The 25,981-nt window shown below is 40.4% G+C and overlaps 1 protein-coding gene and 1 long non-coding RNA gene across 5 annotated transcripts in view; one reads left to right on the top strand and one right to left on the bottom strand.

Annotated features, from left to right (window-relative positions):
- Positions 1 to 3,524, bottom strand: part of LOC133214516 (uncharacterized) — a 68,417-nt gene extending 64,893 nt beyond the window's left edge. For all 4 annotated transcript variants that reach the window (XR_009726145.1, XR_009726144.1, XR_009726143.1 and 1 more), the window contains exons 1-3: positions 3,312 to 3,524; positions 2,867 to 2,931; positions 949 to 1,089 (exon numbers count right to left, since the gene is read on the bottom strand). This is a non-coding gene — a long non-coding RNA (uncharacterized LOC133214516). The remainder of the gene's footprint in view (positions 1 to 948; positions 1,090 to 2,866; positions 2,932 to 3,311) is intronic.
- A 269-nt stretch (positions 3,525 to 3,793) lies between these two features.
- Positions 3,794 to 25,981, top strand: part of GNAL (G protein subunit alpha L) — a 194,842-nt gene continuing 172,654 nt past the window's right edge. Inside the window, exon 1 of the mRNA XM_061357432.1 lies at positions 3,794 to 4,561. Within this exon, the coding sequence (XP_061213416.1) occupies positions 4,114 to 4,561 (448 nt within the window). The 5' untranslated portion in view covers positions 3,794 to 4,113. The remainder of the gene's footprint in view (positions 4,562 to 25,981) is intronic.

The raw sequence follows: 25,981 nt of genomic DNA, 5'->3' as shown, positions 1-25,981 counted from the left end.
TTGATCACAACACTCATGTCTTGGTTAAAACTTGGGACAATGTATCTACCCCCAAAAGCTACATAGTATAGGGAATTATTCATAAATAAAAATTATTATAAAACCAGAAAAAAATACAAATTATTTTCATATGAGTGTTCAAGAAACACATACATTTCACTCCTTTTTAAGAACTAGTAAAGACCCTTCTTCATAGAAATAATATTTATATATTTACTTTCTATAAATGTCTTACTCCTTGAAGTAAAGCCATCTTGTGAACATACCCAGCTGCTACATACGACTGGAAACTGCCTCTAATTACTTATTTCTGAGGTGAAACTATACACTGAATGCAAGAAACAAAAAAACAGTTTAAAGTGTCTACTTTAGTTCAGACCTAATTCTCTCTCTCTATATATATTAATTAAGTCTCCTCACAAACTCAAAAAAGATGTGGACAGACTGGAGAAGGTCCAAAGCAGGCCACAGAGATGATCAAAAGGTTTATCAAAGGTTTGGAGAACGCCCCATAAGGATGTCGAAGGAGGTAGATCTCTTCTCTCTGGAGAAGGCTCAGGAAGGACCTTCTCCCTGGAGAAGTGAAGGCTCAAGAGTGATTTCATCATAGTATTCCTGTTTCGTCTTGATAAGAGAAAGAATGTTTTTACAGTGAGAGCAATAATTCACTAGAAGAATCTCCCCAGGAACATGACAGAGTACCCATCACTGGAGTTTTTAAAGACACGATTAGACAAGGTGCTGAATAACCTCATCTAGGGTACCTTTCCCACAAAAGGCTGGACCAAATAATCTTTTGAAAGATGCCTTTGGGGGTCCCTTCCCCATAAAACAGTCTTGGGCTGTTCTACAAGTCTAAGATTCTAACTTCAGTCCATATAATGAAAATCATAAGTAGTACTACTGAAAAACTAAGCCAGTCATTAAGCTCTGATTTGGATGACTAACCTTAGAAAACATTGCACATTCCATGAAAGATCTTCCAAAGAGTATTTAGATCAGAAAACTGCATTATATCAATTGTCTCACTTTAAATTCTTGAAAATCCCAGTCCATGATAATCCAGAAGTAGTGATGACTGCTGTTTCTCTGGGGAAAGAAAAAAGACAGGCTGCTTACTGTTCTTTATTAGAAGTCATAAGGAAAAAAACCTAAGAATACTTTTCCCTCAAGACCAAATTTGCTCTTGTAGGTCACAAAAAGATCTTTCAGTGGACCAAACTTACTTTGTCTGACATTTTTATAGGTAGAGTATTTATATCGGTGATTGGCTGAGTGGCCTGTTTTTCAAGGATGCTATCTATGCATGGTTGTTATTACATTGTCTGATATTTCAAAATTCTTTACAAAGAATGTAATTTTACAGTACATATTCTGCCTGGTCTCCTATGTAACCCTGAATATTTCACTCACCTTCCCTGCTCATCTCTGAGTATATACATACATGCCCAGAAGCACATTATTACCTAATCTGAACTAATTTCTCCAGGTTACAGCATTTCTTTTACTACTTGAAAAACAGCTCATGACTCTGCAAGTGCTGTTGAATGCACCATGCTCTAAAAATCACCTTCACAAAATTAAATATGTGCATTGACATTTAGGCCCCAAATATTAACTCATTTTCACCGTTACTTTGGTATTTTTCTTCATGTTTTGATTGCATTGTTGGATGAGTAGCAAATTCTCCTCTGTGATCCAATTACACTGAAAAGGGTACAGCCATTAATCCCAGGATCCTGGTTATTCAGTCCAGATTGAACATTTAGATTCTACTTATCCAAATTCCTGCTCTGTTTTCAGCTGAAAACTGAAATCTTTCATTCACAACCTAAGAGATAGATCTTATACCCTTATGGTCCACAAAAACAGTCACAAAAAAAGACACAGCACCGCTGAAATAGTGGTGAAACATCCTTTGCTGTGATGTAACTGCTTATGTGTTTTGCAAAAAGATTGCAACCAGGACACTATATAATCATGTATTAAAACATGCAATAGAAGCAACAGCTATTGGATGCTCTTCTTGGAGCTAAGGCATCTATCAAAATAGTTGTTAAGCATTGTGAAGGGTAGAAGAGAGCAAAGTCTGCAGTGTGCCGGATCCTGCTAATATTTTCACTGGCAAAATTTCCTTTGTGTGGTGCAGTCAAAGACAGTTGATGCTTTCAGTTAAAAGGCATCTATTTATTTTATGCTAATGTAGGGTGGTGTGCTGTTTTGGGTTGGCTGTTTTTTTTTTTTTCCCAGTGAATGTTAATGCACAACTCACTGCATTTACCAAATGCACATTTTAGAGGACATTTGCTAAATGGTTTGACACAAATAAATCTGTCATAAAAACAATTCTGCTTCTTATATCCAGGAATGAAAAAACTGTGGCAAATTTGCTATAATTCATTTATCAGAAAGAAGTATAGGAATTGACCTTCCTCCATTTTTTTCATACAGCAGTATATACATAGTGGCATCTTTTAATATAATATTGGTCACTGGAGAAAATTAGGAGACAAAGCCAATGACCTAATATTACAGGGTCATTACAAAATCCAAAGAGACACTGCATCAATGAAGAAGTTCATGGATCATAGTATGCTAGAATGGTTTGGGTTGGAAGGGACCTTAAAGATCATTCTTAAGAATAAAGCCACCTTCCACTAGACCAGGTTGCTCAAAGCCCCATCCAACACAGCCTTGAACATTTATGCAGATGGGCAGCCACAGCTTCTCTGGCTAGCCTGTTCCAGTGTCTCACCATCCTTATAATAAAGAATTTCTTCCTAATACCTAATCTAAATGTACTTACAGTTTAAAGCCCCTTGGCCTGTCACTACATGCCCTTGTAAAAGTCCCTCTCCACCTTTACTGTCAGCCCCCTTTAGGTACTGGAAGGCTGCTCTAAGGTCTCTCTGGAGCCTTCTCTTCTCCAGCCTGAATAATGAACATAGTTGATGTTACTGAAGTAAGAGGCTCTAAATTATGCCAAGGTATAAATCAATCATAATAGTGAACATTTGACATGACCTTTGGTTTAAGATTTAGAGACACACTGCTTCATCCAGTAGCCACATGCCCCCGAAAAATAGGACTAAGATGATGAAGAATGTGGAAATGGACAAAGCAGAGGAGACACATTTGAGACTTATTCTGACTAGCTCGAATTTGTCCAAGATTTCCCATGAGGAGGGCTGCCACCACCTTTGAACGGGCTGACTCCAAGCACCAGCCTTCCCTCCACAAGCCCACACTACTACTATTGCCAACGCTGACAGAGTGAGCAAACCCAAACACCGCCTATTATTTTCTCCTACCCGTCGCACCCAAAGCCTTCCTCCCACGGCACCGTTAGTCAGCCTGTGGGCGAGAAGCCGCATGTGCGCACAGGGGCTGAACACCGTGTTGTAGCTGTGAGGATGCCGGCGGGGCTTGCAGGGCCTCCCCACCGGCCGCTGTCATTCTGGGGGGGACCTTCAATTGTCAGAGGCCTCGGCCTTGGCAATGCCGTCAGCGGCTTGGGCCTGGGCCGCCCCGTTAGGAAGCGGCCACCGCCGTATCCCCCCTATTCCCGGGGGAAGGGTTGCAGCTCCCGCAGCTCATACAGGCTGCCCAGCGGCCCTTCCATGAAGGAGGAAACGAGGGGGCGGGTGGTGTGGGCAGCGAGGGTCTACCCGCCTTGTGCGCGGAGCGGGTGGACCCTCGCCCTCTCGGCGCAGGCGGGCAGCCATCGGGCGGGGTAGTGTGAGGGGATGGCGGAGCCGGTTGAAAGCTGGGTTGGGGGGGGGGGTGCTGCGAACGTGTGTGCGCCTGTGTGGCGGCGCGGGCGGCGTGCTCCCGCCCTTCCCCCGCCGGCGCCCGGTGCTGCGCGGTGGGCTGGCGCTGGGGTATTTACGGTAAAGTGGACCCGGCGGTGGCAGCTCGGTGTCAGGTGATCGGCGCTGAGAAACCGTTGCCGCCTCCCGGGGAGGAAAATGCAAGATGGCCCAGCGGGGCCGTGAGGGGCTCCGAGGCGCCCCTTCCCAGCCCGCCGCCGCCTCCCCGGCGCGTAGGGTCGGCGGGAAGCGCTGAGGCCAACCCCGCCGCACCACAGCCCGTCCCCGGCGGGGGCACCGAGCCATGGGGCTCTGCTACAGCCTGCGCCCGCGGCTCTTCGGCGACGCCGGCGGTGGCTCCATCTCCAGCACCGGCGCCGCCTCGGAGCCCGAAGCGGCGGCGGAGCCTCACGCCGCCCCGCAGCCGCAGCCCCTCGGCGCCCCGCTCCGGCCCGGCGGTAAGCCCGGCGGGGAGGCGGACGGGCCGCCGGTCCTGCTGCAGAACGGCGGCGGTAACGGGGCGGCCCCCGAGCGGCCGCCGCTGACCAAAGCCGGCGGCCCCGGCGGCGGGGGAAAGGCGGCGCGGCAGCAGGCGCTGCACCAGCCGCCGGCGCTGCAGAGAACCTGGGAGAAGCTGCGCCTGGAGGAGCGGGAGGCGGAGAAGGAGGCGAGGAAAGTCAGCAAGAGCATCGACCGGGCGCTCAAGGAGCAGAAACGGGAGTACAAGCAGACGCACCGCCTGCTGCTGCTGGGTACGTGTGTGTGTTATGTGCAGGGATCTGCGTGTGCGAGGCGTCCGCCTGGGCGGGCAGGTGCCCGCGGGGCTCCCCGGCAGCGCCCCCTCCCCGGCTTCCCCCGTTTTCCTTGGGCGCCCTCCATCCCTTCTTTGTCTCCCCACTGCCCCCTGTTCTCCCTCCCTCCTTCCCCCCAGCCCTGCCCTCCCGTCTCCGTGCCTGGGCTCTCCCCCAGACAGGTTTACACCTTCTTTCTTTTCCTCCCTCCCGTCTTCTCTCCTCTCCCCTTCTGGCCCTGGCAGTCGTTTTGCAGTGGAGGGAACACGATCGGCGCTCGTCCTGCGAGGGAGAGCGGCTCCACCCAGGCCGCCGGGAGGGAGAGATGCTGATGGGGGAGCAGAGGGGTCTGCCGGAGGAGGGGAGCCCTGCCCCGGCAAGGAGGGCTGCCTCGGCGAGATCTGGTCTTAGCGCCAGAGCAGCTGGGAAACATAAGGGAAAAACTGCAGCAGAAAAGAGGGAAAATGGCTATGCGTGAGATGTGCATAGGTCGTAGATGACTCTTCTCTACCGTGTGTAGCTACGGGTGTTTTAGTGAGGAGCTTGTGGCTCCTAAATGAGAGGAGTGCTGATGAGCAGTAGGCTCCTTATTTAGAGAAGCAGTGAGCGGTGTAAGGCGAAGTAAGTGGGTGTTGGTATGAATATTCCTCACAGACATCACCGTTACTACAGGATGTATTCTTCAGCTATTGGCCCTCAAATTTTTTTTTTCAGGGATGACTTGTCAGCTTTTGTCCCCGCTTCTCCGAGGTGCTACATGCGGTCTGCTGTTGCCACTGCTCTTTCTAAGCATTAGTTAATAGTCCTCTCCAGAGGATTTGTACCAGCTGATACATTTACAGTATGAAAACCACAGGGGTACCTAATACAAGCATCTCATTTCCTGCAGGAAACAGAACAGTCATATTGCAGGGTTGTGTGTTGTTGTTTGGTTTTTTTTATATGGTCTGAGCAGAGGGCTTATTTGGCCTCTTAGCAGTTGTCATAAATCTCAGTTTTCTGTTAGAATGGAAATGCTGATTTGCTTTTGCGTTAGCTTGCTTTGCATGCTTTCGTAAAGTTGTGTGGTATGCATGGATTTTTGGTGCTTATCTATGTGCATCACAGATGTTGGGTAGTCTTATGTCTGTCTTCATAAAACTGTGTTTCCCTGTTATTGGATTCCTTCATTCCTGTTGGTGGATGAAGGGAGGAGAAATACAGCAGTGCACAAAAGGTATAAGCAACATTTGCCAGAATTGTAGTGCTCTAACTGTAAAACAACAAGTCATGGGCTTTATTGTATTCTGTAAGATTCCAGTAGGCTCTTACGTAGGATGCCAGTACGACTAGTGAAAGGAAAGAAGATGTAATTCCTACTCCATAGAATTAATAATATTCTTTGTAAAATATTTCTTCTGATACTTAACTGTTACGGTATTTACCTCTAAAATTTTAAATATTCATTTTAAAAAGTGTATTTTTAAAATGTTTTTCTTCCTGTAACCTTTGAAAGTGTGTTGTGACCAGTATGGCTACGAGAAGGCAAAGATACTGGTTGGTGGCCTTCATCTAGAGAGCAATGTAGTGGCTTGAACAAAAGGATCCTGGAAGATAACTGTGTGTAGTCTATAACATGGGTGGTTGTCATAGTAAACTACAGCATTAAACACCTGTTCAGAAACAATGCAATTTGAAAAATAAACCATCTCCAACTCTTGGCACTGTGTAAGAAACTCAACACTCTCAAGACTCTGTGTTGAATTTTGAATTAAATCTGTGTCACAATCAGAAAATGCTCTCTTGATCTCCATATTGCAGCAAGGAAATGCTGGATTATTGTTTCAGCCCTGGCATATCAGGGCCTGACATTAATGTTTGATTTGGATCTTGGGAGAGCTGCAGGTGCTTCGTGCTTCTGTTTGCAAAGAAGTGGAAATGCTGCCCTAGATAAGAGGAAAATATTTAGAATGGGGAAGGGTTTATTTGTCAGAGAAGGGGTAAGGGAAAATTGCCTTGTATAAGGTAATCATTTTCAGTCTTGCAGAGAGGGAGAGACTCATGATGTATACAAAGGTCTTAGAATAAAGAATATTATCAGCTTGATATTTTACAGCATTTCTAGTTGTAAATAACTCAATCCCTGTCCCTAAGGTTTTCCTGGTGGAGCGAACCTAAAAAGCATACCTTTGCTAGAGAGAGGAGGAATATTCCTGTAGTTCAACATGGAGGAAATACATAGCAGAGGGGAAATGGTGAATGCAGCGACCGCAGAAAGCCATCACAGAATAAACAAAGTTGAGCAACAGTGTTGGTGTGGGCTTTGTTTCTTTTTAAATGCAAGCTTGTAAATAATAGCTTCATTTTGGTTTGCCTTTGTATGTCTTGTACATGAACTGGAGCAAGTTAAGAGGATGTTACAAAATCTTAGAGGAAAATGAAGTGTATATTTTAAGGAGCTACTGCTAGGTATCAAAAAGGTATGCAAATACATGCACTAGTATCAGAACACTAATAATCTCTATAGTCTCTAAATAAGTAGTATATTAGAAGGGAAGCTTCTATATATGTTTGAAAGCAACCTTTCTCTAGAACCATACCCGTTGTCCTTTCATTATGTCAAATTAAAACAGTCAGCTTGATGAGCTGCGTGTTTAAGTTCCCAAAATATTATGAAGTCTCAAAGGCTTGTTTTAGTGTGTGTTGTAAAATAGCTCTCGAAGAACATGTTCTTGCCTGTCACAGCTTTCCTCAAACTAATGTCTCGTGCTGCACGTTTTGAAGCTCCCCTGTAACCTACATTTGGAAACACTTAATGTCATAACCCATAATTGTGAAAAGGGGCGTGTGTGCTAAGTGTCCTCCCACATAAATAAGTGGATCTGTATCAAGTGGCTATAACTGAGATGAGGGAGCTTTGCTGGTGCACTGGTTGGGGTTTGTTTGTTTTTCTTCTGCAGGATGAACCCACATAAAATGGAAGCTTTCCACTACAGTTGGCTTTTTCTTGTTCAATGTCCACTTTAGAAAGAAAGGGCTCGAAACCTTGAGTTGATTATTATTGTGCCTTATATTATTTGAGTTTCCTTTTTTTTTTTCATTTTATTTTTACAAACAAAAATGTTAATCTGCACAGAATTCTTAGGATGCTTTTGCTAACCCCAAGATGAATCTTTTTAGGCATACATATTTATTGCACTGATTTACAGGGCTTGGTCAGAGTCTTGTACCTTTGGTTTCTGTCTTGTTTTTTGGGTCTTTTTTTATATATATATTTTTTATTTGCAGAGAACTGCAAACACTTGTCTACAAGACTGTTTAGCTGTTGATTCCCTAGAAACTGTACAAACATTACAAATCACTTTATAGAAGCAATTCAAGTTCTCATTTCCAGGCTCATATTTTAAACTGTTCTGGGAGTAAGTGGGGTAAAGGCAGACTGGCCTTAGACAAAGTGCTAAACACTGTGGTATAATCAAGGCTCATGTAATGTTGAAGTAAGCCATAGGTAGATTTTTTTTTTTAATTTTTTTTTTCCTTAGCTATTGTCTTGTAGTATCATCTAGCTCCTCTTTTGTGCCATTTCCCCTGTCTCCTGCTTGCTGTCCTAATTTTGGATGACTCTCAAGCAGAACTCATTCTTTTGCACTTCCCTGCTAAACTGAAACTGAAAGTGTTAGAAGTAAAAGCTTTTCTGTTCAACAGAAACTGAAAGTAATGATACAGGGATTGACGAAGGGAAAATGGAGATAGTAATGTTTTTTTGTTTGCTTGTTTGTTTGGGTTTTTTTTTGTTTGTTTTTGATTTTTTTATTTTAAAGGTACTATAGCTGCTTGCACAATAAAGTTTTGACTTGATTTAGACGTGTCTGTTTGTGTACAGAAGTGTATAAAACATATAAAGAAACACTGCTTCCCTGAATTAATGGAAATCAAACACAAAGATGCCTTGTCAAGCAAGGGGAGTTCTGAAGTGGTAGGTGTATAACAAAAGTAATACTTTACTACAGTTTCTTTTTTTTAACTACACACCTCTTGACTCTTGTCAGAATTAAACTGTATTGCAAGAAAGGTTTCTGCTCTGACAGTGGATTTTAGACTACAGTTGCAGTCTTTTTTATATATGCTGCCTCAGCAAACCCTAAAGTTTATCATCCCCAAACCAGTTTTAAGTCTTACAATTAAACTGAATAAATCTTATTTAAAAATAACTGTAATGTTAACTTTTATATAGCTTGAACTCATGTTGATGGATAAATACCTGAATTTAGTTTAGCTGGATGTGCTGATACTTTCCCTGTACCTGTGTTCTTAGAGTGCTTTTCTGTTACCACAAAGATGATCTTCTCCCTAATGTCTGTAACGGAGCTGGATATCATTGTTTGTGTTCTGCAGTTACACCCTCTTGTTGCATCCTATATATGCCTATTTTGTCTTTACAAAAAAAAAAAATGTTGGTTTGTGCTGATTCTTAAAGTTTTAGGATTGTTACAACCAGGTAGTTGTAGCATGTAGATAATGGATATATCATTGGTAGGAACAGATATTTTCAGGACTTTGAAATAATGAGCTCCAAGTATTGACCAATGTCATAAAATAAATGGGGTTTATAATCTGTAATCCTTTGCAAGAGACATTCACATGTCTTTTTGAAATCTTCTGCTTTTGTTGTAAATTACGGCATCATATGAAGTGCTGTACGCACTCCTTGCAGATGAGCAAGCCACTAGGCAGAAGTCATCAGGACATTTTGGAATTAGTTCTTAATGTTGGTAGTTTTTTTAAAGTGTACTGAAAGCAATCCCTGAAATACAACATTTTTCTTTATTCTGTAGATTACCGACTAATTGCATTTAGCCCATAATTAGCTGGTTTAGCTGATTTCCATTCTTTGATTCATTTTGCTTATTTTTTAATCACTTAGCATGGACTAGAAGAAAAAAGTGGGGTTTGGTTTGGTTTTTTTTTTTTTTCTTAAATGCTAAGCTTAGCACTGCTGGGAGGCTCTTGCTGCTGTACAAGGGTCAGTTCTGCAGCTGTTACTTAGGCAATATGAACTCTGGGTTATTAGGCAAGTTTTGTATATCAGTGTATTCCACAAATGCTTTTTGTAACATAGTGCTTAATTAAGGAAGCTATTATAGTACTTCTTTGTAATTTTAAGTTCCCATTGCCACTGTAACTTCTTGACTGCCAAAATTTTAATGAGCTTGTTAAACTTATGGATTTGTACGTTTTCCCTTTCCCCATGTCATCACCTCTATCCCCCAAATTTATAAGACATACAGTTTAAAACTTTGTTCCCATGTTCATTTGTTTCCACTGTCCAATGTCACAACCCATATTTCTTACCTTGCCAGACCTTTGGCATTCCTTAATTGCATTGTAACATTATTTTTTCAGTCTCCAAGATAACTGTGTAAGTAATAGTTATAATATTGTGGGATCATTTCTTCTCCCATTTTAGCATCTTTGACACAGTGGAACTTATACAAATGTGGGGAAATACTGGGGTTTTGTGTGGGTGTTTTGGTTTGTGTTGCCTTTTTCTTGTTAGTTTGTTTTGTTTTGTTGGGTTTTGATTTTTTTTTTTTTCCCCTGAAGTCTTGGCTTTCTTCAGTTATTTTTCAGGTCAGGTAATATTTGAGCTTAGAAAAGTTGAGTTAATTTTCAAAAAGTTTCTTTTTAATCCAACATCCTGGCTGAGCTGTGAGGGTAACTTGCCTCCCCCTGTGCTTACCAAGTTTAACTTATTTGCTGCCTGTTCTAGAAAAGATTTGCTTTTATTGAATAAGATGGAAATGGTTCTCCTCCACAGACTTCTGAATGATAGTAGAGAAACAAAATAGTGCAAGTAAGATAACAGAGCTGTCGCTTACCCACCAGTAGAAGAGAGAAAATTCTGAGTTACCATTTTGCATTGGGGAAGTCTTGACCATACTTCGCAGTGTTTTCTTAAATTTTGTGTGGTTTAGATATTTTGTAATGCCTAGCAAGAGGCTCTTCTTAAAGTAGACAATTTATGTGCTGAGCAGATTAGTAAAAGCATGGAGCAGATGTTACTCAGTCCATTGACTGGTGCCGCAGTCCAAAAGAAATCTAAGGTTGTGTTTCACTGAAGATGCAGATCTATTTTTAGAGATGAAAAATGTACATTATTAGTTATTACTTAGTGTATTCTTAATAAAAACAGCCTTTTGTAGCCAGTTAAAATAATCCAGTTATGGTTAGGCTTACAACCTTATGTGGTTGTTTAGCCCTGGGAGGTATTTGTTGTGCTGTAGTCATCAACACATCTTTCACTTCATGGGCAGAAGCTTTGTCTTACTGTGCAGTTACTTACAGCTGTCTTGACACAACTGGTTTAGGTTTTTTTAATATTTTAGTTGTTTTCTTTTGATAATATCATAAATTCAGGAAGGCTGGGGGATTTGTTTCCTTTTTTAAATCCCCAGAGTGCAGGGTCTGGAAGTGCAGCCTCATAAGTGGCCTGTGCACATTGTACTTATGCCTTTTCCAAAAGTGGATAAGCATGTTAAGTGTAATGACTAGTGGTATTTCATATTATCCCTGTAGCACTGTGTATGTGAAACTCTTTTTTGTGGTTTGTCTGCACATGACTATTGAATACAAGTTTAAGGACTTAAAACCTCTCTAGATAAGCTGTATGAAGAAGGAAGGATATGTAGTTTGGGACTGGACAAGATAGAGTATTTAAGAAAATACATATTGTTTCATTTTCTGTGTTCACATGCAGAGGATCAAAAAGTCCCAAGAAAAACCTTCCAATTAATGTTTGTAACATAAGGCATGGCATCAGTCACTTGTAGTGGAAGATCTTAACTGATAAGATCTCTTTGAAGCCAAACTGGAATTGGTTCCTCATAATCTGGTATTTTACATTTGTTTGTTTTTAAACTTAAGTGGAATTTATAACTCTACAATCTTATATTTAAAGTCATGTTAGGTTTCAAGACTAATAAATTATTCTTTCCCCAAATACCATTACTGTAGTAAGGCAAATTCAGGTCATATTTTAAATGCTCTTATCTTTATTTCACCTAAGAATTTACATTATGTGGGAACAGCATGCATTTTTTAGTTTATAAAGCTATGTGAAAGTAGAAAGCTCTCCCCTCCCGGAGTATTTAAAATAACAAAAATAACTGAGAATTCTTTCACTTTAAGACAACTTTCATTCCTGTGAAGGGCAAAAAGGAAGCTCTTCTCAGCAATCAATTTGAGCAAATTGTCTAGTTGGTCTTCAGAAGCTGAAGAAAAGAACATTCCTTCTGTGATTTGGGTTAGTGCATGCAATGGAGATAAGAAGCAGGCTGAAAAACATTTGTAATAAATCCCTGAAAATAAATTGAGTTCTCTCTCTCGCTGAGTATCCTTTCCCTACTCCCAGTCATTCTTATTTAATTACCAGAAAATGCATACTTTTACATACGTGTAGTATGCTCTGCATTTAATTTGTCATATATGCATTAGAATGGATGTAAAGAGTTTTATTCTTCCATCATGAAGAATGAAGGCTATGTTAAACTGCCAAAAGTGTGGATCATCATGGATCCTTACTCTTCTGTGCAAGTGTAATTTAGTGTTAAGCAAATCAGCCTTCTATTGAAAACTGTCATGAATGTGGCTGGAGGCATTACCAACTCTGTTATGCTACAGTTTTCTTAATTATGGAGAATCAGTCACTCTGGATCTTGAAGCAAATGCAGAATGCACAGCATGGTGTTAGGCAGTGACTTCTTAGTAGTCATCTTTATTTTCCTGAACACCTCTCATGTGGAGGACTAAGCTACAACAGAAGCAAGTTGCTGGGGTTTTTGGTGTTGTTTTTTTTTTTTTTTTTTGTGACAGCACCAATTCTTATTTCACATGCTTGAATTCATGTTGATTGAAGAATAGTTTACTATTCTAGATGATACTTTTTCAGATAAATACACACATATGTCTATATGTGTACATGTATGACCACAGAAATTCTCATAGAACGCAGTAGATCACATGGAGGAGTTTAGGTGAGTTAAACGAGCCTTCAAGAGTATGTGGTTGGGTTCTATCCTGTTGTATATAATAGGCTTAAAGCTATGTAGGAACAGGGCAAGTCTAATGGATTCTGCAACAAGATTTTTATTTATTTATTTGTTAAAATCCCCTGGCTCACTGAATACGTGAATTAAAAATAGACTTCTGGTGTTATCAGCCTGCTCAGAGCTTGCTGTAATTGTCTAATTCACTTTTTAGGAGAGATATGAATCTTAAAGTGGTTAGAGTTGGAAGGGACATTACAGATTGTCTCATTCCAATCCCCCATGTCATCAGCAGGGACACTTCCACTAGATCAAGTTACTTAAAGCCTCGTTCAGCCTGACCTTGCACATTTACAAGGATGGAGCAGCCACAACTTCTCTCGGCAACCTCTTGCAGTGTCTCACCACCCTCACAGTAAAGAAATTTTTTCCTAATGTCTCATCTAAAGCACTGCAAACACCAGCCTTTGCAAAGAAAATTTGGGTTTGGGTTTTTTTTTTTTTGTGTGTGTTCATATATAAACTATAAAACTAAGCTGCAAAAGAATATAATAATTTGTATAAAGGACATACGCAAAAATAACCAGATCGTAACCTGCAAAGGTGTATTTGAAGAGTTTGGTTCTTTTTAGTTAAAAAAACACCAAAATCTTGTTTCTTTTCTAAATGGCAAGATGATGTGGAAGGTACTTGTTTCATAGCATGTCTGAGTTTTCCCCAGTCATTTAATCACCTAATATTAAAAACTGAGCAAAGAAAAAAAAAAACTTTTTGCCTCAGCTGTGCTTAAGAACCTTGTTATTATATAACAAGAATACTACTGTTGTGTGGCGCCGTGCAACATATTCATGTATAAGCAAGCAGGTAAACTGCGTTAAGGACTGGATATAACTTATTATGAGTTTCAGATCCTTTTAGCTGTTGGGTCTGTCAACTCATGAGCATGTCATAATGCAGAACGTAGCTGTTCAAACTGTTTTGCTTTTATCCCTGGAAAATACTTCCATGGCAGAAAGCAAATGGGAGCTACAGGACCGTAATTCTGGTTCTGATTGAGTAGATGATCTTCCTTTGATTTAACATTCTGAAAGAAAAACACAAATCTCAAATTCTTTATAGAGTGTTTTCTCACCATTTGGTGAAACAACTAACCATCCTTCATTCATGTAAATTCTCATTACTTTGGTTTGTTTAACAGAACTGAACTTCAAGTTCACATTGATCTAGATTTTCCCTATGAGGAAATAGGTCTGGGAATGGAACACAAGCTTTTGGCACTTGGAGAAAGACTGGATAGCAATTTGCATGTAAATAACTGCCATGCATTGTTCTATTTAGTAAATGTGTTTTTATTTTTACTCATAAGAATATTTTGAACAGTCGTACAGTTTTTGTGATTCTTCAGTGCTCAAGCCTTAAATTTGTCTTGATGGAAGACGTACAGAAGCAGAGGAGTTGTGCTTGATTTGGTGCTTGCTGGTATCTTGCTGTCATCAGGAGTCATAGCAATCCTTCTGATGTATTCATGAGTTTGTGGTATACTCAGGGTGCATAAGGCAGCTGTTCCAAATTCTGTTGATGATCTTTCAGCTTTACTTATTCTACTCTATGTAGTGTCTGGATTCATGTGCTTGTTTGTTCAGTAGTGTCTTTCCAACTTGATTATTATTGAAACAGTATAGTTATTGTGTAGTTTCTTTCAGGTTGTTTGCTTGTTTTTAAATGGGGAAACTGCAGTAATGTTAAAGGAGGCACCTATTCACTCCTTTTAATTCATACAGAGAGGTAAGGATGTTGACCCAGGGGAGGAGGGGAGAACAAAAATGCCTACAGTGGTGTTTGGCTTGCAATATGCAGGATTCTCTTCTGTCAGTGGATTCTGTCTCCAGGTGTATGTCAACTATGTCTTTGAACTGCCAGAGGTGGCAGGAAAACTGCTTCACAGGATAGCTGAAAAAGAGAGAATAGTTCCTTGATACTTGAAGTTGCTCGTAATTAAATGTAGAAAGGATAACCTGAAGAGTAATCCTCTCCAATAGTCCTTGTCTAATTAAAAGGGATTCACAGACTTGGGATCTGTCTCACAGAGACTGAACAGTTACTTTTTAAGATGGGAGGAAAAGTTAAAGCAATGCAGTAAAAGGTCAAACAGCCTTTCAGATGACTGTTACAAAAGGATTAGGGTGTTGGGCAGGGGTGAGGCGGGACTGTCTTTCATGGTGTTTAATGCTACGCCCAGTGCCATTGCTAGTGCTCCTGGTCCAGCAGTTTCAGAGAAAGAAAACAGGGGTTCTGGTGCTCTGAACAAGAATGAGCAGGTGTTTCACACTTGGTCTGCTTCCTCATACAATGCTTAGCAGCAGCTATGTATTAATACCTAATTCTACTTTTAGGGGAGGCCATTCACCTTAATAAATTTGGGGAGTTTGTGCACTGACTGTGTGTGTGGAAAGTATCACAGCCTGCTAAGGCGTTCCAGCACCTGAAGGGTTCTAGTACATGTACATAGGGTACAGGGCAAAACAAATTCATGACCCTTATAAGCCTAAACAATATAATGTCCTACTATGTTGACTGCCACTAAAAGGTAACGTTTTCCTAAAGCAATATGTCTGTGAGATTAAAAATGTCTGGAAGAGTATGGGAGCCAAAGTTTTCTTCTATTTTTTGTTTGAGTTTTTTCCTCTCTCCTTTGACTCCCTTTTTAAAGTGAATCTAAAGCCTCCCTGTAAGACCTCATTTTGTGTTTCTTCGTAGGTCAAATAAACTTATTTAAAGGTTTAAGTACTTTTAAATAAGTTTAAAGACTATCTGTCATTATTTTTACCCCTATGTATTCTGTATCCTGGTAGCCCTAGTAAAAGAATAATTCAAAACTTACTTGAACTGGCTGTTTTTATGATGTGTAAAAAAAAAAAAAACAACAACAAAAAACTTATGAATTAATCTGTCTTAATCCTTTCTAGAAAAAAAACAATTTGAAGATACTACTAAGTACCAAATAAATACACACCTTTTGAGTTCAGTCTTTTATCCCCTAATACAGTTCTCTCCAAAGTTGGACTGGTAAAGACTTTACTATTTGTAGCTGCTTCATCAGCATTAAGTAAGCAACCAGACAATGGAGCAGATTTAAGGAATTTATGAATAAGTAGACTGAAAGTCCAGAAGTGACCAATAAGGTTTTTCCTTTTGACTCTCTATGTAACCAAGAAATTATTTTATTTCCAAATAGTCTCTGTGCTCTAAATAAACTCATTGAATTTTAACATGAATATTCTTAAGGTAATCCTTATCTAAAGGGTTTAAGCAGTGGTACCGTTTGTAACCTAACTTCAGTTCTGAATAGGACACATGCTCTGTCCCACTCACCAACTACAGCTTCTACTTGGTTGGAACTCATACTGTGCTTGCTCTCTAGCTTGTTTTTGGCTGAAACTCATATAGTTATTCTATTTTCTGAAAGAAAACAGGCTGGAAAATATTCCTTAAAAGCTAACTGTACTCTTCACCTGTTGCTCTTTCCTGAATTCAGAAATGGGCAATCCCGGCTTCTAATGGTGGCTTTGTTTGTGTTCATCTTCTGGACTGAGTATTGTTCTTATTTTTTTATTTGGTTCATCAAACAGTTCAGAAGTGCTATATACCCAAGTCTTTCTGAAACAGGACTATGAAAACTTTTGTACTCTGCTTCTGCTGCTTCTAGAGATACAACCTTGCAGTGGCTTATTGAAGAGTCTTATTTTAGTGTACCATGAGAGGTACTGTTCTCCAAAATTATTGCTCATCCACACTTCAGTCTTCTGTTAAGCTAACATTATTCACAGTATTTTTAATCAGTGACCGAAAGTATCCTGATTCTTTGAGAACCTTACTAGCAATACTGCATCTAGTTGATAATTAGCAATTAGTTCTTGAAATCTATTAGCTGATTCCTGATCCACTTAAAATGTGTTATATTGATCATTTGCAGAATAACAACAGGCATACATGTGATGCTTATTTAGAATATCAAATGTCTTATATTGACATAAGCATTCAACTTAATGAACTGTTTTCTATCAATATCCCTCAAATAATTTATTTTTAGTTAATCAAATGACTTGCTACTGATTCATTGACCTGAGGTGGTAGGTACAGCCCTGTGCTCAGTGGAATGTGATTTTTCTCAGACTGTGTGTAATCTAAATAATGGCATCTCATAACTGAAAAGCTTTATTTTCTGATGCCCTGAAGTTACTTCTCAGAGTAACAGTAAATTTAATTGACATTCTTTATGCCATTATCTGTGGTGATATGCAGGCTGTGCTTGAATCCTTCCTATAAGGAATTCTTTAAGTGTTAAAGGAGGAACTGGTTAGATCAATTTGTGAATAAGAGAGCAGGAATCTCTGTTTAAATAATTATTTGTTTGACACACAGAGCATTATTTGCTATTATTGTTTTAAGGTAAAAAACATAGCCTGGCATTTCTGAGTGAATATTTTCATTTAACAATGAGGCTGATTTTCCATGTCTTTGTCTAGCATGGTCTAGAAAAGTTTGGCCTGTTCCATCTCCATAACCTACTTTTAAGGTAGTTCAGACTATCTGCTTCCCTCTCATTTTCTTTAAAAGAGACACGTTACTTATTTAAATCATTACTTTCAACAAGCTGAAAAGATGAAAGATTAAGCCAATTGAATATTAACTGACTACAGACTAGAGCAGGAGGGGGAAAAAAATCCTAGTATGTTGGTTTTGTTGCCTACTTACTACTGTCTGTAGCCACGAGTGTCTTCACTGCTGTGTTAGATTTTATACGCAGTTGCCTGGACTCTTATGACCACTGTGAAAATCAGCTGATTCCTGTTACTTTCTGCCTTCTTTGTTTATGGCTGAGAAATTGCCGATCACTTGGGTTTTGAAATCATCTTTACCATAAAAGAGCACAAATCAAAATGTAAAGCTCTTAAATCCAAGCACTTAGTAAATTAAGCTTTATTTTAGGTCAGCTTTTTGGTGGCTTTTTTATTCGGTAGCAGTTAGGAAAGTTAGTATCTGTTAGAAAAACTGCTTACTGTCAGAATTGCTGTGTATGTTACATGTTGAAAGTCAACGCTTCCTCTAGTTCTTTAATAACATAAAGGTAGAGTTGTTACCTTTGTAATCCTTTATTACTACATACATGAATGAAGAATTAAGTCTCTGTGAACACATTGGGGTATTCTCGTTCTTTAACTCCTAAATGCACACTAACAATTAAATTTACAAAATACTTGAGTGAGTGCACCGCTCTGTCATCACAGTCTTTTTTTTTTTCCTCCTTCTCAGGTGTATACATTTTATTTTTTCAGAGCACCAGATGGCTTGAAAAGCTTTCTTGACCCCCATACATGGTTGACCATGTATTTAACATTTCAAAGGGTAGCCCTTCCTCTGTGGGTGTTCTGCTTTTGCTGGATCCAGGTCTTCTAGCAGTTTAATTAGCTCTACACAGGGACTCTTCCTGTGGAGGAAACGTGCATTTTCTTTTTAAAAAGATCATCCAGAATAGATTGCAAGCAAAAGCTGTGGAGGAGGAGAAGTAACTTTAAATACAGGAGCAGTTGCATTACTGATTTTGCTGCATTATGTAAAGATGTAAGTCAGTGTAATGGGCAAGTATACAAAATGCATACTTCCGTTGAAAACATAGTGAGTCTTCCTGTTGCTGCAGGAATCCCAGATGTGAACTCTAACTCTGCAGTGTCATCAGTCTGGAATTTACTGCTTGAGCTGGAAGAGGGAGCAGAGACCAAGAGGCGTGGCAGAAAATTATTTTCATTAATGTCATCTTTGAATGTCTTATTTTTCAGCTTGAATATGGTACATGTGATGAGAAGTGCTTCCAAATTACTGGGAAGTTTTGTCTTACAAACACTTTAACTAGAGCCACATGGTCAGCGTTGTGGAAGACATAAACACAAAACTGTTACGTTACATACTCTGTGAATATACCAATTTCTTCAATAATATTCTTCACTATTAGTTTAGTATTATTTTTGTCACTTTGTATCTAGTTCGGTCACTTGATACGTATTTAAGTGATGGTGATAACTCATTCGTCTAAAACGTGCCCCCCCCCTTTTTTTTTTTAAGGGAGCTTTTATTCCGACATAAAACTGAAAATGCAGTTTCTTTCATGGAGCCCATGAAATGCAACCCCTGGCTCAACAGCAGGATGCTAACAAAATTAATATGTATTTCAGAACAGCATGCTACTTTACAATATTGACAGAAATATTTGCTTGTTTAATTTTCCTTTCTGATTGTAAATGTCCGTGGGTATTTATCGTGGAAAACTTCAGGCTGTGAGTTTAAAACCTAATAAAATCAGCTGAATTGTGTCATGTAAGGAAAATCATGAGAAAGACTGGACTACAACAATCAGTAGGGTTTGATTTTAACTGTAGTTAAACTGTCAAATACATGTGCAAAGGTTCGACATTTCCAGAATGAAGGGTATCTGTTCAAACTTTGGTATACATGCTTTATATCAACATGCATTATGTTGTCTTTGATTACATGATTTTTGCTTCCTTTCTCAATCCTCATAGGTCCATGCCTACCTTACCGTATATACAGTATAGAATAAATAACAGCAACTGAATAAGAAATGTTGAGTGACACCTTCATTTCTTTAATGTGGAGTAATTCTTGCACTGTATGCAGGAGTCCTTAGTATCTTGTGTGAATTTTTCTAAGGAGTGAACCATAGATAGGTTTCCTGTTGTACAGATGGAAAACCTAGGTAGAAGTAGCGCATGGTCAAACTTGCACATCATCTGAATTTTAATGACTTTAGATGTCTAGAGCCTGGTATACTTCCAAAATCATTTTAGAGCTGGTACAAAAAGCTCCTACCTTTGGTGCCCAAATTACTGTTAATATTTACTAGAATTTCTGAAAACTGCTCCTCAGATACTCTTTGAGAGTGAGAAAACTTAATGGTAATGCTGCAGCTGTATGGCCTCTGATGGCCATGCATCCAGGATGTGAGAACTCAGCTGAACTGAAGAACAGACTTAACCTTCTGGTACTGTTTTTGTGTCCCAGTGCCAGCTTAATGATCTGGGCCTCTCCGATGCTTGTCAGACAAGTCCCCTGTCATGACAACATGAGTAAGTTTTGCAAGTCTTGACAGTATACTGTTCCTGCTTTTCTTGCCTGTGATCTCCTATTTCTAGTCCAGTGAAGAATGATGACTTGTAGCAACTGTTCATAACCTTTTGCTTCACTTCAGGTAACCATGAGATGCAATATTTTAGAGGGTGTTTTGGCAGCAGTGTGCCATGTTGAGAAAACTGCCCTATGTTGTAAAGGTTATCAGGCTGCATTGCTACTGCAGATATTAAACTGAAAAATCTCCATCTTGCTTTGGGAGCAAGAGGATAAGATACAAGAATAGTGGGAGTCTCTTACTGCAGCAAACTAAGGTCTCTGAGCCTAGGCAGATAAACAGTTGTATTCCTGTGGGGGCAAACATTGTCCCTTATCCTGCTGCTTATGCATGACAAGAGTGCCTGGGGAAAAAAAAAAGTAATGAAGAAAGTTTGTTCATGCTGTCAGTAATCTGATTTACCCAAAGTCTGAAGCAGGCTACTAGTTAATGAATCGGATGTTACTAGGATTTTTTGTATGGTCAGGCTCATCATAATACTTACTGCTTTGGTGTACCACCTCTTTTATCACCATGCTATCTGGTGATAAAATTGTTTATGTAGTGGTAGACTTCTTAATATAGAGCTTCCTTATAATTATTAGGCCTGCCATTTTTCCTTAGAAATGTATATGACTATAAAAATTACACTTCACAAATATTTGTGAGCTGTATAAGATACTGAACATGTCATCAGTGGACTTGATAACAGTGGAGACTGGAAATCTTGCATTCCTTGATTGGGACAAACTGGGATTCAAATCACATTCAAAACATGATGCGATATTATCTTCTTAGTTTAGATCCCATTTCTATTCTGTTGCTCAGGATTTGTTTTGTATCTGTGGCCTGATCTCTGTATCTGTGCCTGAACTAATAAATCGTGTGGTATCTAGTCTAAGCTGAGGTCAGTGTTCCATAAACCATATCGGTAATTCAGAAATAACCAAATTGCAGATCTGGTTTCTTAGTATTTTAACTTCAGGGTATGTTGGTTGCTCTTAAAAGACCAGAGGAGTTGCGAAGGAAGTTCAGGGACTTGTCCATAAATGTGGAATATATTTAGACAGAATTTGCATGACCATCTAGTCGATGTGTAGCAAAAGAAGCTGTGACCTGACTGCAGCTAGAGTGGAAGACCTACATCAGTATCACTGAAGTCCCAGATGACTTCTGTGGTAGCACTCAAAGCTTTTATTCTCTGTTCCCAGTGGCATGATAGTTCAGGTGTGAAGAGCAGTACCACTGGATGTGAAGGCACTTGTCTCTGACCTGCTATGCTAGCAAACATTCATTGAAGCAAACCTCTCTGTGGTAAAGAAAGGCTACAGTTCCTCCCTTAATGAAAACTGTCATAGCATGTTGGTTGTATCAAATGACTTTATGCCAGTTTCAACCAGCTTCAGCAGTTTACCAGGGTACCATGCTCTATCACCTTGACTGGTTCTTCATTTGCCATTTGCTTTGCACTGAATGAAGCAGGATTCTGTAGCTAAGAATGCCATGACTTGTCCACAGCATAATTGAAACTGTTAATGCTATCTTTGCAATTTTGTAAATTGGAAGTAAAGTTGAAAAGAAAACTTTGTGTTAGTTTTATTTTAAAGGCAGCTTGCATGTTTGTTTGGGTTTGTTTTTTCCTTGGGGTGGTGTTTTTCTTTTCTTTTTTTTTTTTCTTTTGTAACACCGCAGGAAGGTGGTTGATTTCAAGCTCCACCTGTGAAGGATCTTCTGGTGAAACATCTGAAAAAGACGGGTGCTGGTCTAGCATTTTCATAATGGTAAACATTCTTTTTGGTACATGCTGAAGTAAATTCTCAGCTTCCCCTGATGGTTCCTTATTAAAGAGTTGCAGCTTTCATGTGCCTTAGTGCATGTTCTGTATCAGTTTCCACATCTTACCTGTGAATGAGAATATCTCAAAATCAGCTTTTATTTCTGGTCATTTATTTTTTGGACCCATGTATTTTCAGTCACCTTCGGCTAGATGCAAGTTAAAACTCTTCTGCAGGACATTGTCCCCACTAATGGCAGGGAATAGTTCCTTTTGGAAAGCCAGGCGGTCTCAAAGAGCACTTTGATGGAGTGAGATGGATTGGCACTCATGTGTCACACCATGTTACAGGAGATGCGGTGGATAAAACACATAGAATCATAGAATAGTTAGGGTTGGAAAGGACCTTAAGATCATCTGGTTCCAATCCCCCTGCCATGGGCAGGGGCATCTCACACTAAACCATCTCACCCAAGGCTCTGTCCAACCTGGTCTTGAGCATTACCAGGGATGGATCATTCACAACTCTTCTTGGGCAGCCCACTCCAGTGCCTCACCACCCTTACAGTAAAGAACTTCTTCCTTATATCCGATCTAAACTTCCCCTGTTCAAGTTTGAATCCATTACCCCTTGTCTTATCACTGCAGTCCATAATGAAGAAGGCCTCCCCAGCATCCTTTTGGGCACCCTTCAGATACTGGAAGGCTGCTATGAGGTCTCCATGCAGCCTTCTCTTCTCCAGGCTGAACAGCCCCAACTTTCTCAGCCTGTCTTCATACGGGAGGTGCTCCAGTCCCTGATCATCCTCGTGGCCCTTCTCTGGACTTGTTCCAACAGTTCCATGTCCTTTTTATGTTGAGGACACCAGAACTGCACACAATACTCCAAGTGAGGTCTCACGAGAGCAGAATAAAGGGGCAGGATCACCTCCTTTGACCTGCTGGTCACACTGCTTTTGATGCACACCACAATAAGGTTGGCTTTCTGGGCTGTGAGTGCACACTGAAGCCAGCTCGTTCATTTTCTCATTGACCATCACCCCCAAGTCCTTCTCTGCAGGGCTGCTCTGAATCTCTTCTCTGCCCAACCTGTAGCTGTGCCTGGGATTGCTCTGACCCAGGTGTAGGACCTTGCACTTGGCATGGTTAAACTTCATGAGGTTGGCATCAGCCCACCTCACAAGCGTGTCAAGGTCCCTCTGGATGGCATTCCTTCCCTCCAGCATATCAACCAAACCACACAGCTTGGTGTCATCGGCAAACTTGCTGAGGGCGCACTCAATCCCACTGTTCGTGATGCTGACAAAGATGTTGAACCAGACCGGTTCCAATACGGATCCCTGAGGGACACCACTCGTTACTGGTCTCCAGCTGGACATTGAGCCATTGACCACAACTCTTTGCATGAGGCCATCCAGCCAGTTCTTTATGCACCGAGTGGTCCACCTATCAAATTGATGTCTCTCCAATTAAGAGACAAGGATGTTGTGTGGGACGGTGTCAAACACTTTGCACAAGTCCAGGTAGATGATGTCAACTGCTCTACCGCTGTCCATCAGTTCTGCAGCCCCATCATAGAAGGCTACCAAATTGGTCAGGCAGGATTTCCCTTAGTGAAGCCATGCTGGCTGTCACCAAGCACCTTGTTGATTTTCATGTGCCTTAGCATGCCTTCCAGGAGAATCTGCTCCAAGATTTTGCCAGGCACAGAGGTGAGACTGACTGGTCTGTAATTCCCTGGGCCATCCGTTTTCCCCTTCTTGAGAATGGGGGTTATATTTCCCTTTTTCCAGTCATCAGGAACTTCACCTGACTGCCATGATTTTTCAAGTATGATGGACAGTGGCTTAGCAACTTCATTCGCCAGCTGCTTCAGCACCTGTGGATGGATTTCATCAGTTCCCATGGACTTATGCACATTCAGGTTCTTAAGATGGTCTCGAACCAGATCCTTTTCTACAGTGAGTCTTCATTCTCACAGTCCCTGTGTCTGCCTTCCAAGACTTGGGTAGTGTGTTCAGAGCATTTGCCAGTGAAGACTGAGGCAAAGAAGTCATCTAGAACCTCAGCCTTCTCCAAATCCAGGGTAGCCAGTTCTCCTGATAGCTTCCTGAGGGGGCTCACGTTGTCTCTAGTCTTTCATTCGCAGTGTGCCTATAGGATCCCTTCCTGTTATCCTTAATATCCCTAGCCAAGTTTAATTCTAACAGGGTCTTCGCTTTCCTAACCTGGTCCTTAGCTTCCCGGAGGACAACATCCCTGTATTCTTCCCAGGCAGCCTGTCCTTGCTTCCACCTTTTATAAGCCTCTTTTTTCTTTTGAAGTTTCCTCAGCAGCTCCTTATCCATCCATGGAGGCCTCCTGGCCCTCCTGCTGCACTTCTTGTAGTCGGGACACACCACGCCTGAGCTTGCTGAGCTCGGGAGTCAACACTCCTGAACAATATGTGCTTTTCCATCAGAGGCAGATGCAGTACGTACAGATCCAGAGATATGAAGGCAGAAGTCTAGGACCTTATGTTTGGTGGTGTCTTACAGTGCATTGATTTTTAACTCCTTTAAATGTTTCTTGAGCTATTTGTGGCATTATACGAGGAAGATTGCGCTCTTTCGTCAAGAACTCTATCACGTGCCACTTCAAGATCTCCATCACGTGCCACCAAAACAGTAATTATGAAAAACTCTGTGAGGTTTTCCTCACAGGTTGCATTGTGCAATCCTGCAGGTTGCGTTCACGCTTTGTGATTCACCAATGATAACTGATCAACTGTAGATATGGAAATAGCATCACTGAAGATATTTGTCAAAAGGCCACACAAAACATTGTGATGTGCCATGGTACATCTGTCCATCAAAGTGACAATGGACATCTCAACCATACTGTGTTGCAACCACAAGGCAGTAGGTGCAAGCTCAAGTCTCCTTTGCAAGGAAGTGATTATTGTTTGTGACCAGTTTCCAGGCAACTCAGAAGTTTGTTCTGCTCCAGGGCCTTGATTTATTTTTAATTTTTTTTTAGTGGAAAACATGAGCAGAACTTTGTGTCTCATTTTCTGATAGACTGATCTTATGAGTTGAGTACCTTTAAATAAGCAGTAGAATTGTTTGTTTTATGATTATTTTACCGTTTCCAACTTGTTACATTCCCTGGAATCTGTCTTACCACTTAGAAGTAAAGAGCAGCTAATTAGCAGAAAGACAAGTTACTTAGTATACGTAGGTCAGCTGGGCATCTTCTGTCTCTAAACCTTCTTCTGTCACCTTCCCCCCTGCTTGTGATCTCTCTTAGTCATTGCTTCTCACTGCACATTAGCTTTGCAATGTTACTGGATTTACTCTTGTATATATCCCTGTGCTGAGCTTGAGGAAGGCTCAAATACAAGTGTTCCTGTAGGCTCCTGTTCTTTGTTTTTGAGCAATATAATGTGCACGTTTACTGTACGGGTGTGCATTTTATTTGCAGACAAGAGTCACGTTAGTAATGAGTAAATAATAAACTTCAAGGTCTTCAGTGGGATGCAGATGTTCCTAACTTCATTAAATCCCCCCAAAGAGTTTTGATTAAATATGAATTTTAGCTTATATTTTGAGACAGAACTAACTGAAACTGAACAAGTGATATCAAGTTGTAAGAGAAAAAGTAAAGCGGAGAAACCTTTTCATGTCCTGATGCAGAAAGGATAGAGTATTATATCCGGTATTTGAATTAGGAAGGTTCAAATACACATATTTAAAGGGATGTAATGTTTCCCTAAAGATGATGGGAAATGAGTGATCTGCCTAGTTATTTTTAAGATTGAATGAATATTGTCACTGCAGGTTTTTAGGTTCTTAGGGAAAGATACATCCTTGACTGCTACAGGTTTGTGTTTATCAACTTGCCAATACTAAAAAAATAATGTTGTTTGCAAGGCTTAGTCTTCTACCAAAAGCTCTTTAAGGCTTCTTTTCTAGAGTAGGAAAGACTGTAGCTGAATAATTCAAGTGATACTCTAGCCATCTTGACAATCCATAAAATTACCAGTGCACTGTTCTTCTGATTTTAAAAAGTTAAATGTCATGGTCCTGTTACATTTTGAGAAAACTAATTGACTACTTGAGATTTTTTATTATTTTTTTTTAAATTTGTAAATAGATCTGTTTATCAAAACACCAACTATGGCATTTTAATGGTTAATGAAGTGGTGCTACTACCAGCAGTGATCCTGATCTCTTTACCAAAATTTGCATGGTTGTGTGATTTATGTGGGTCACAAAGATCATTAGAAGGGGACCTTTTTTCAGTAAAATTTGGATGCATAAATAGAGTGTAAATGTGGCACGAGGAGTAAGAGCTGTGTAGACTCTCAGCTTAGGACATTTTAGCCAGTTCAGAGAATTTTCTTGCTTGACTTGTCAGTGATT

The sequence above is a fragment of the Neopsephotus bourkii genome, unplaced genomic scaffold (assembly GCF_033783945.1).
Source record: "Neopsephotus bourkii isolate Nb327-2 ecotype Australia unplaced genomic scaffold, CSIRO-AGI_Nbou_v1 NB_894, whole genome shotgun sequence".
NCBI classification, from domain to species: Eukaryota; Metazoa; Chordata; class Aves; order Psittaciformes; family Psittacidae; genus Neopsephotus; species Neopsephotus bourkii.
Note: the sequence above shows the minus strand (reverse complement) of the source record. Positions and strands in the feature narration are given on the sequence as shown.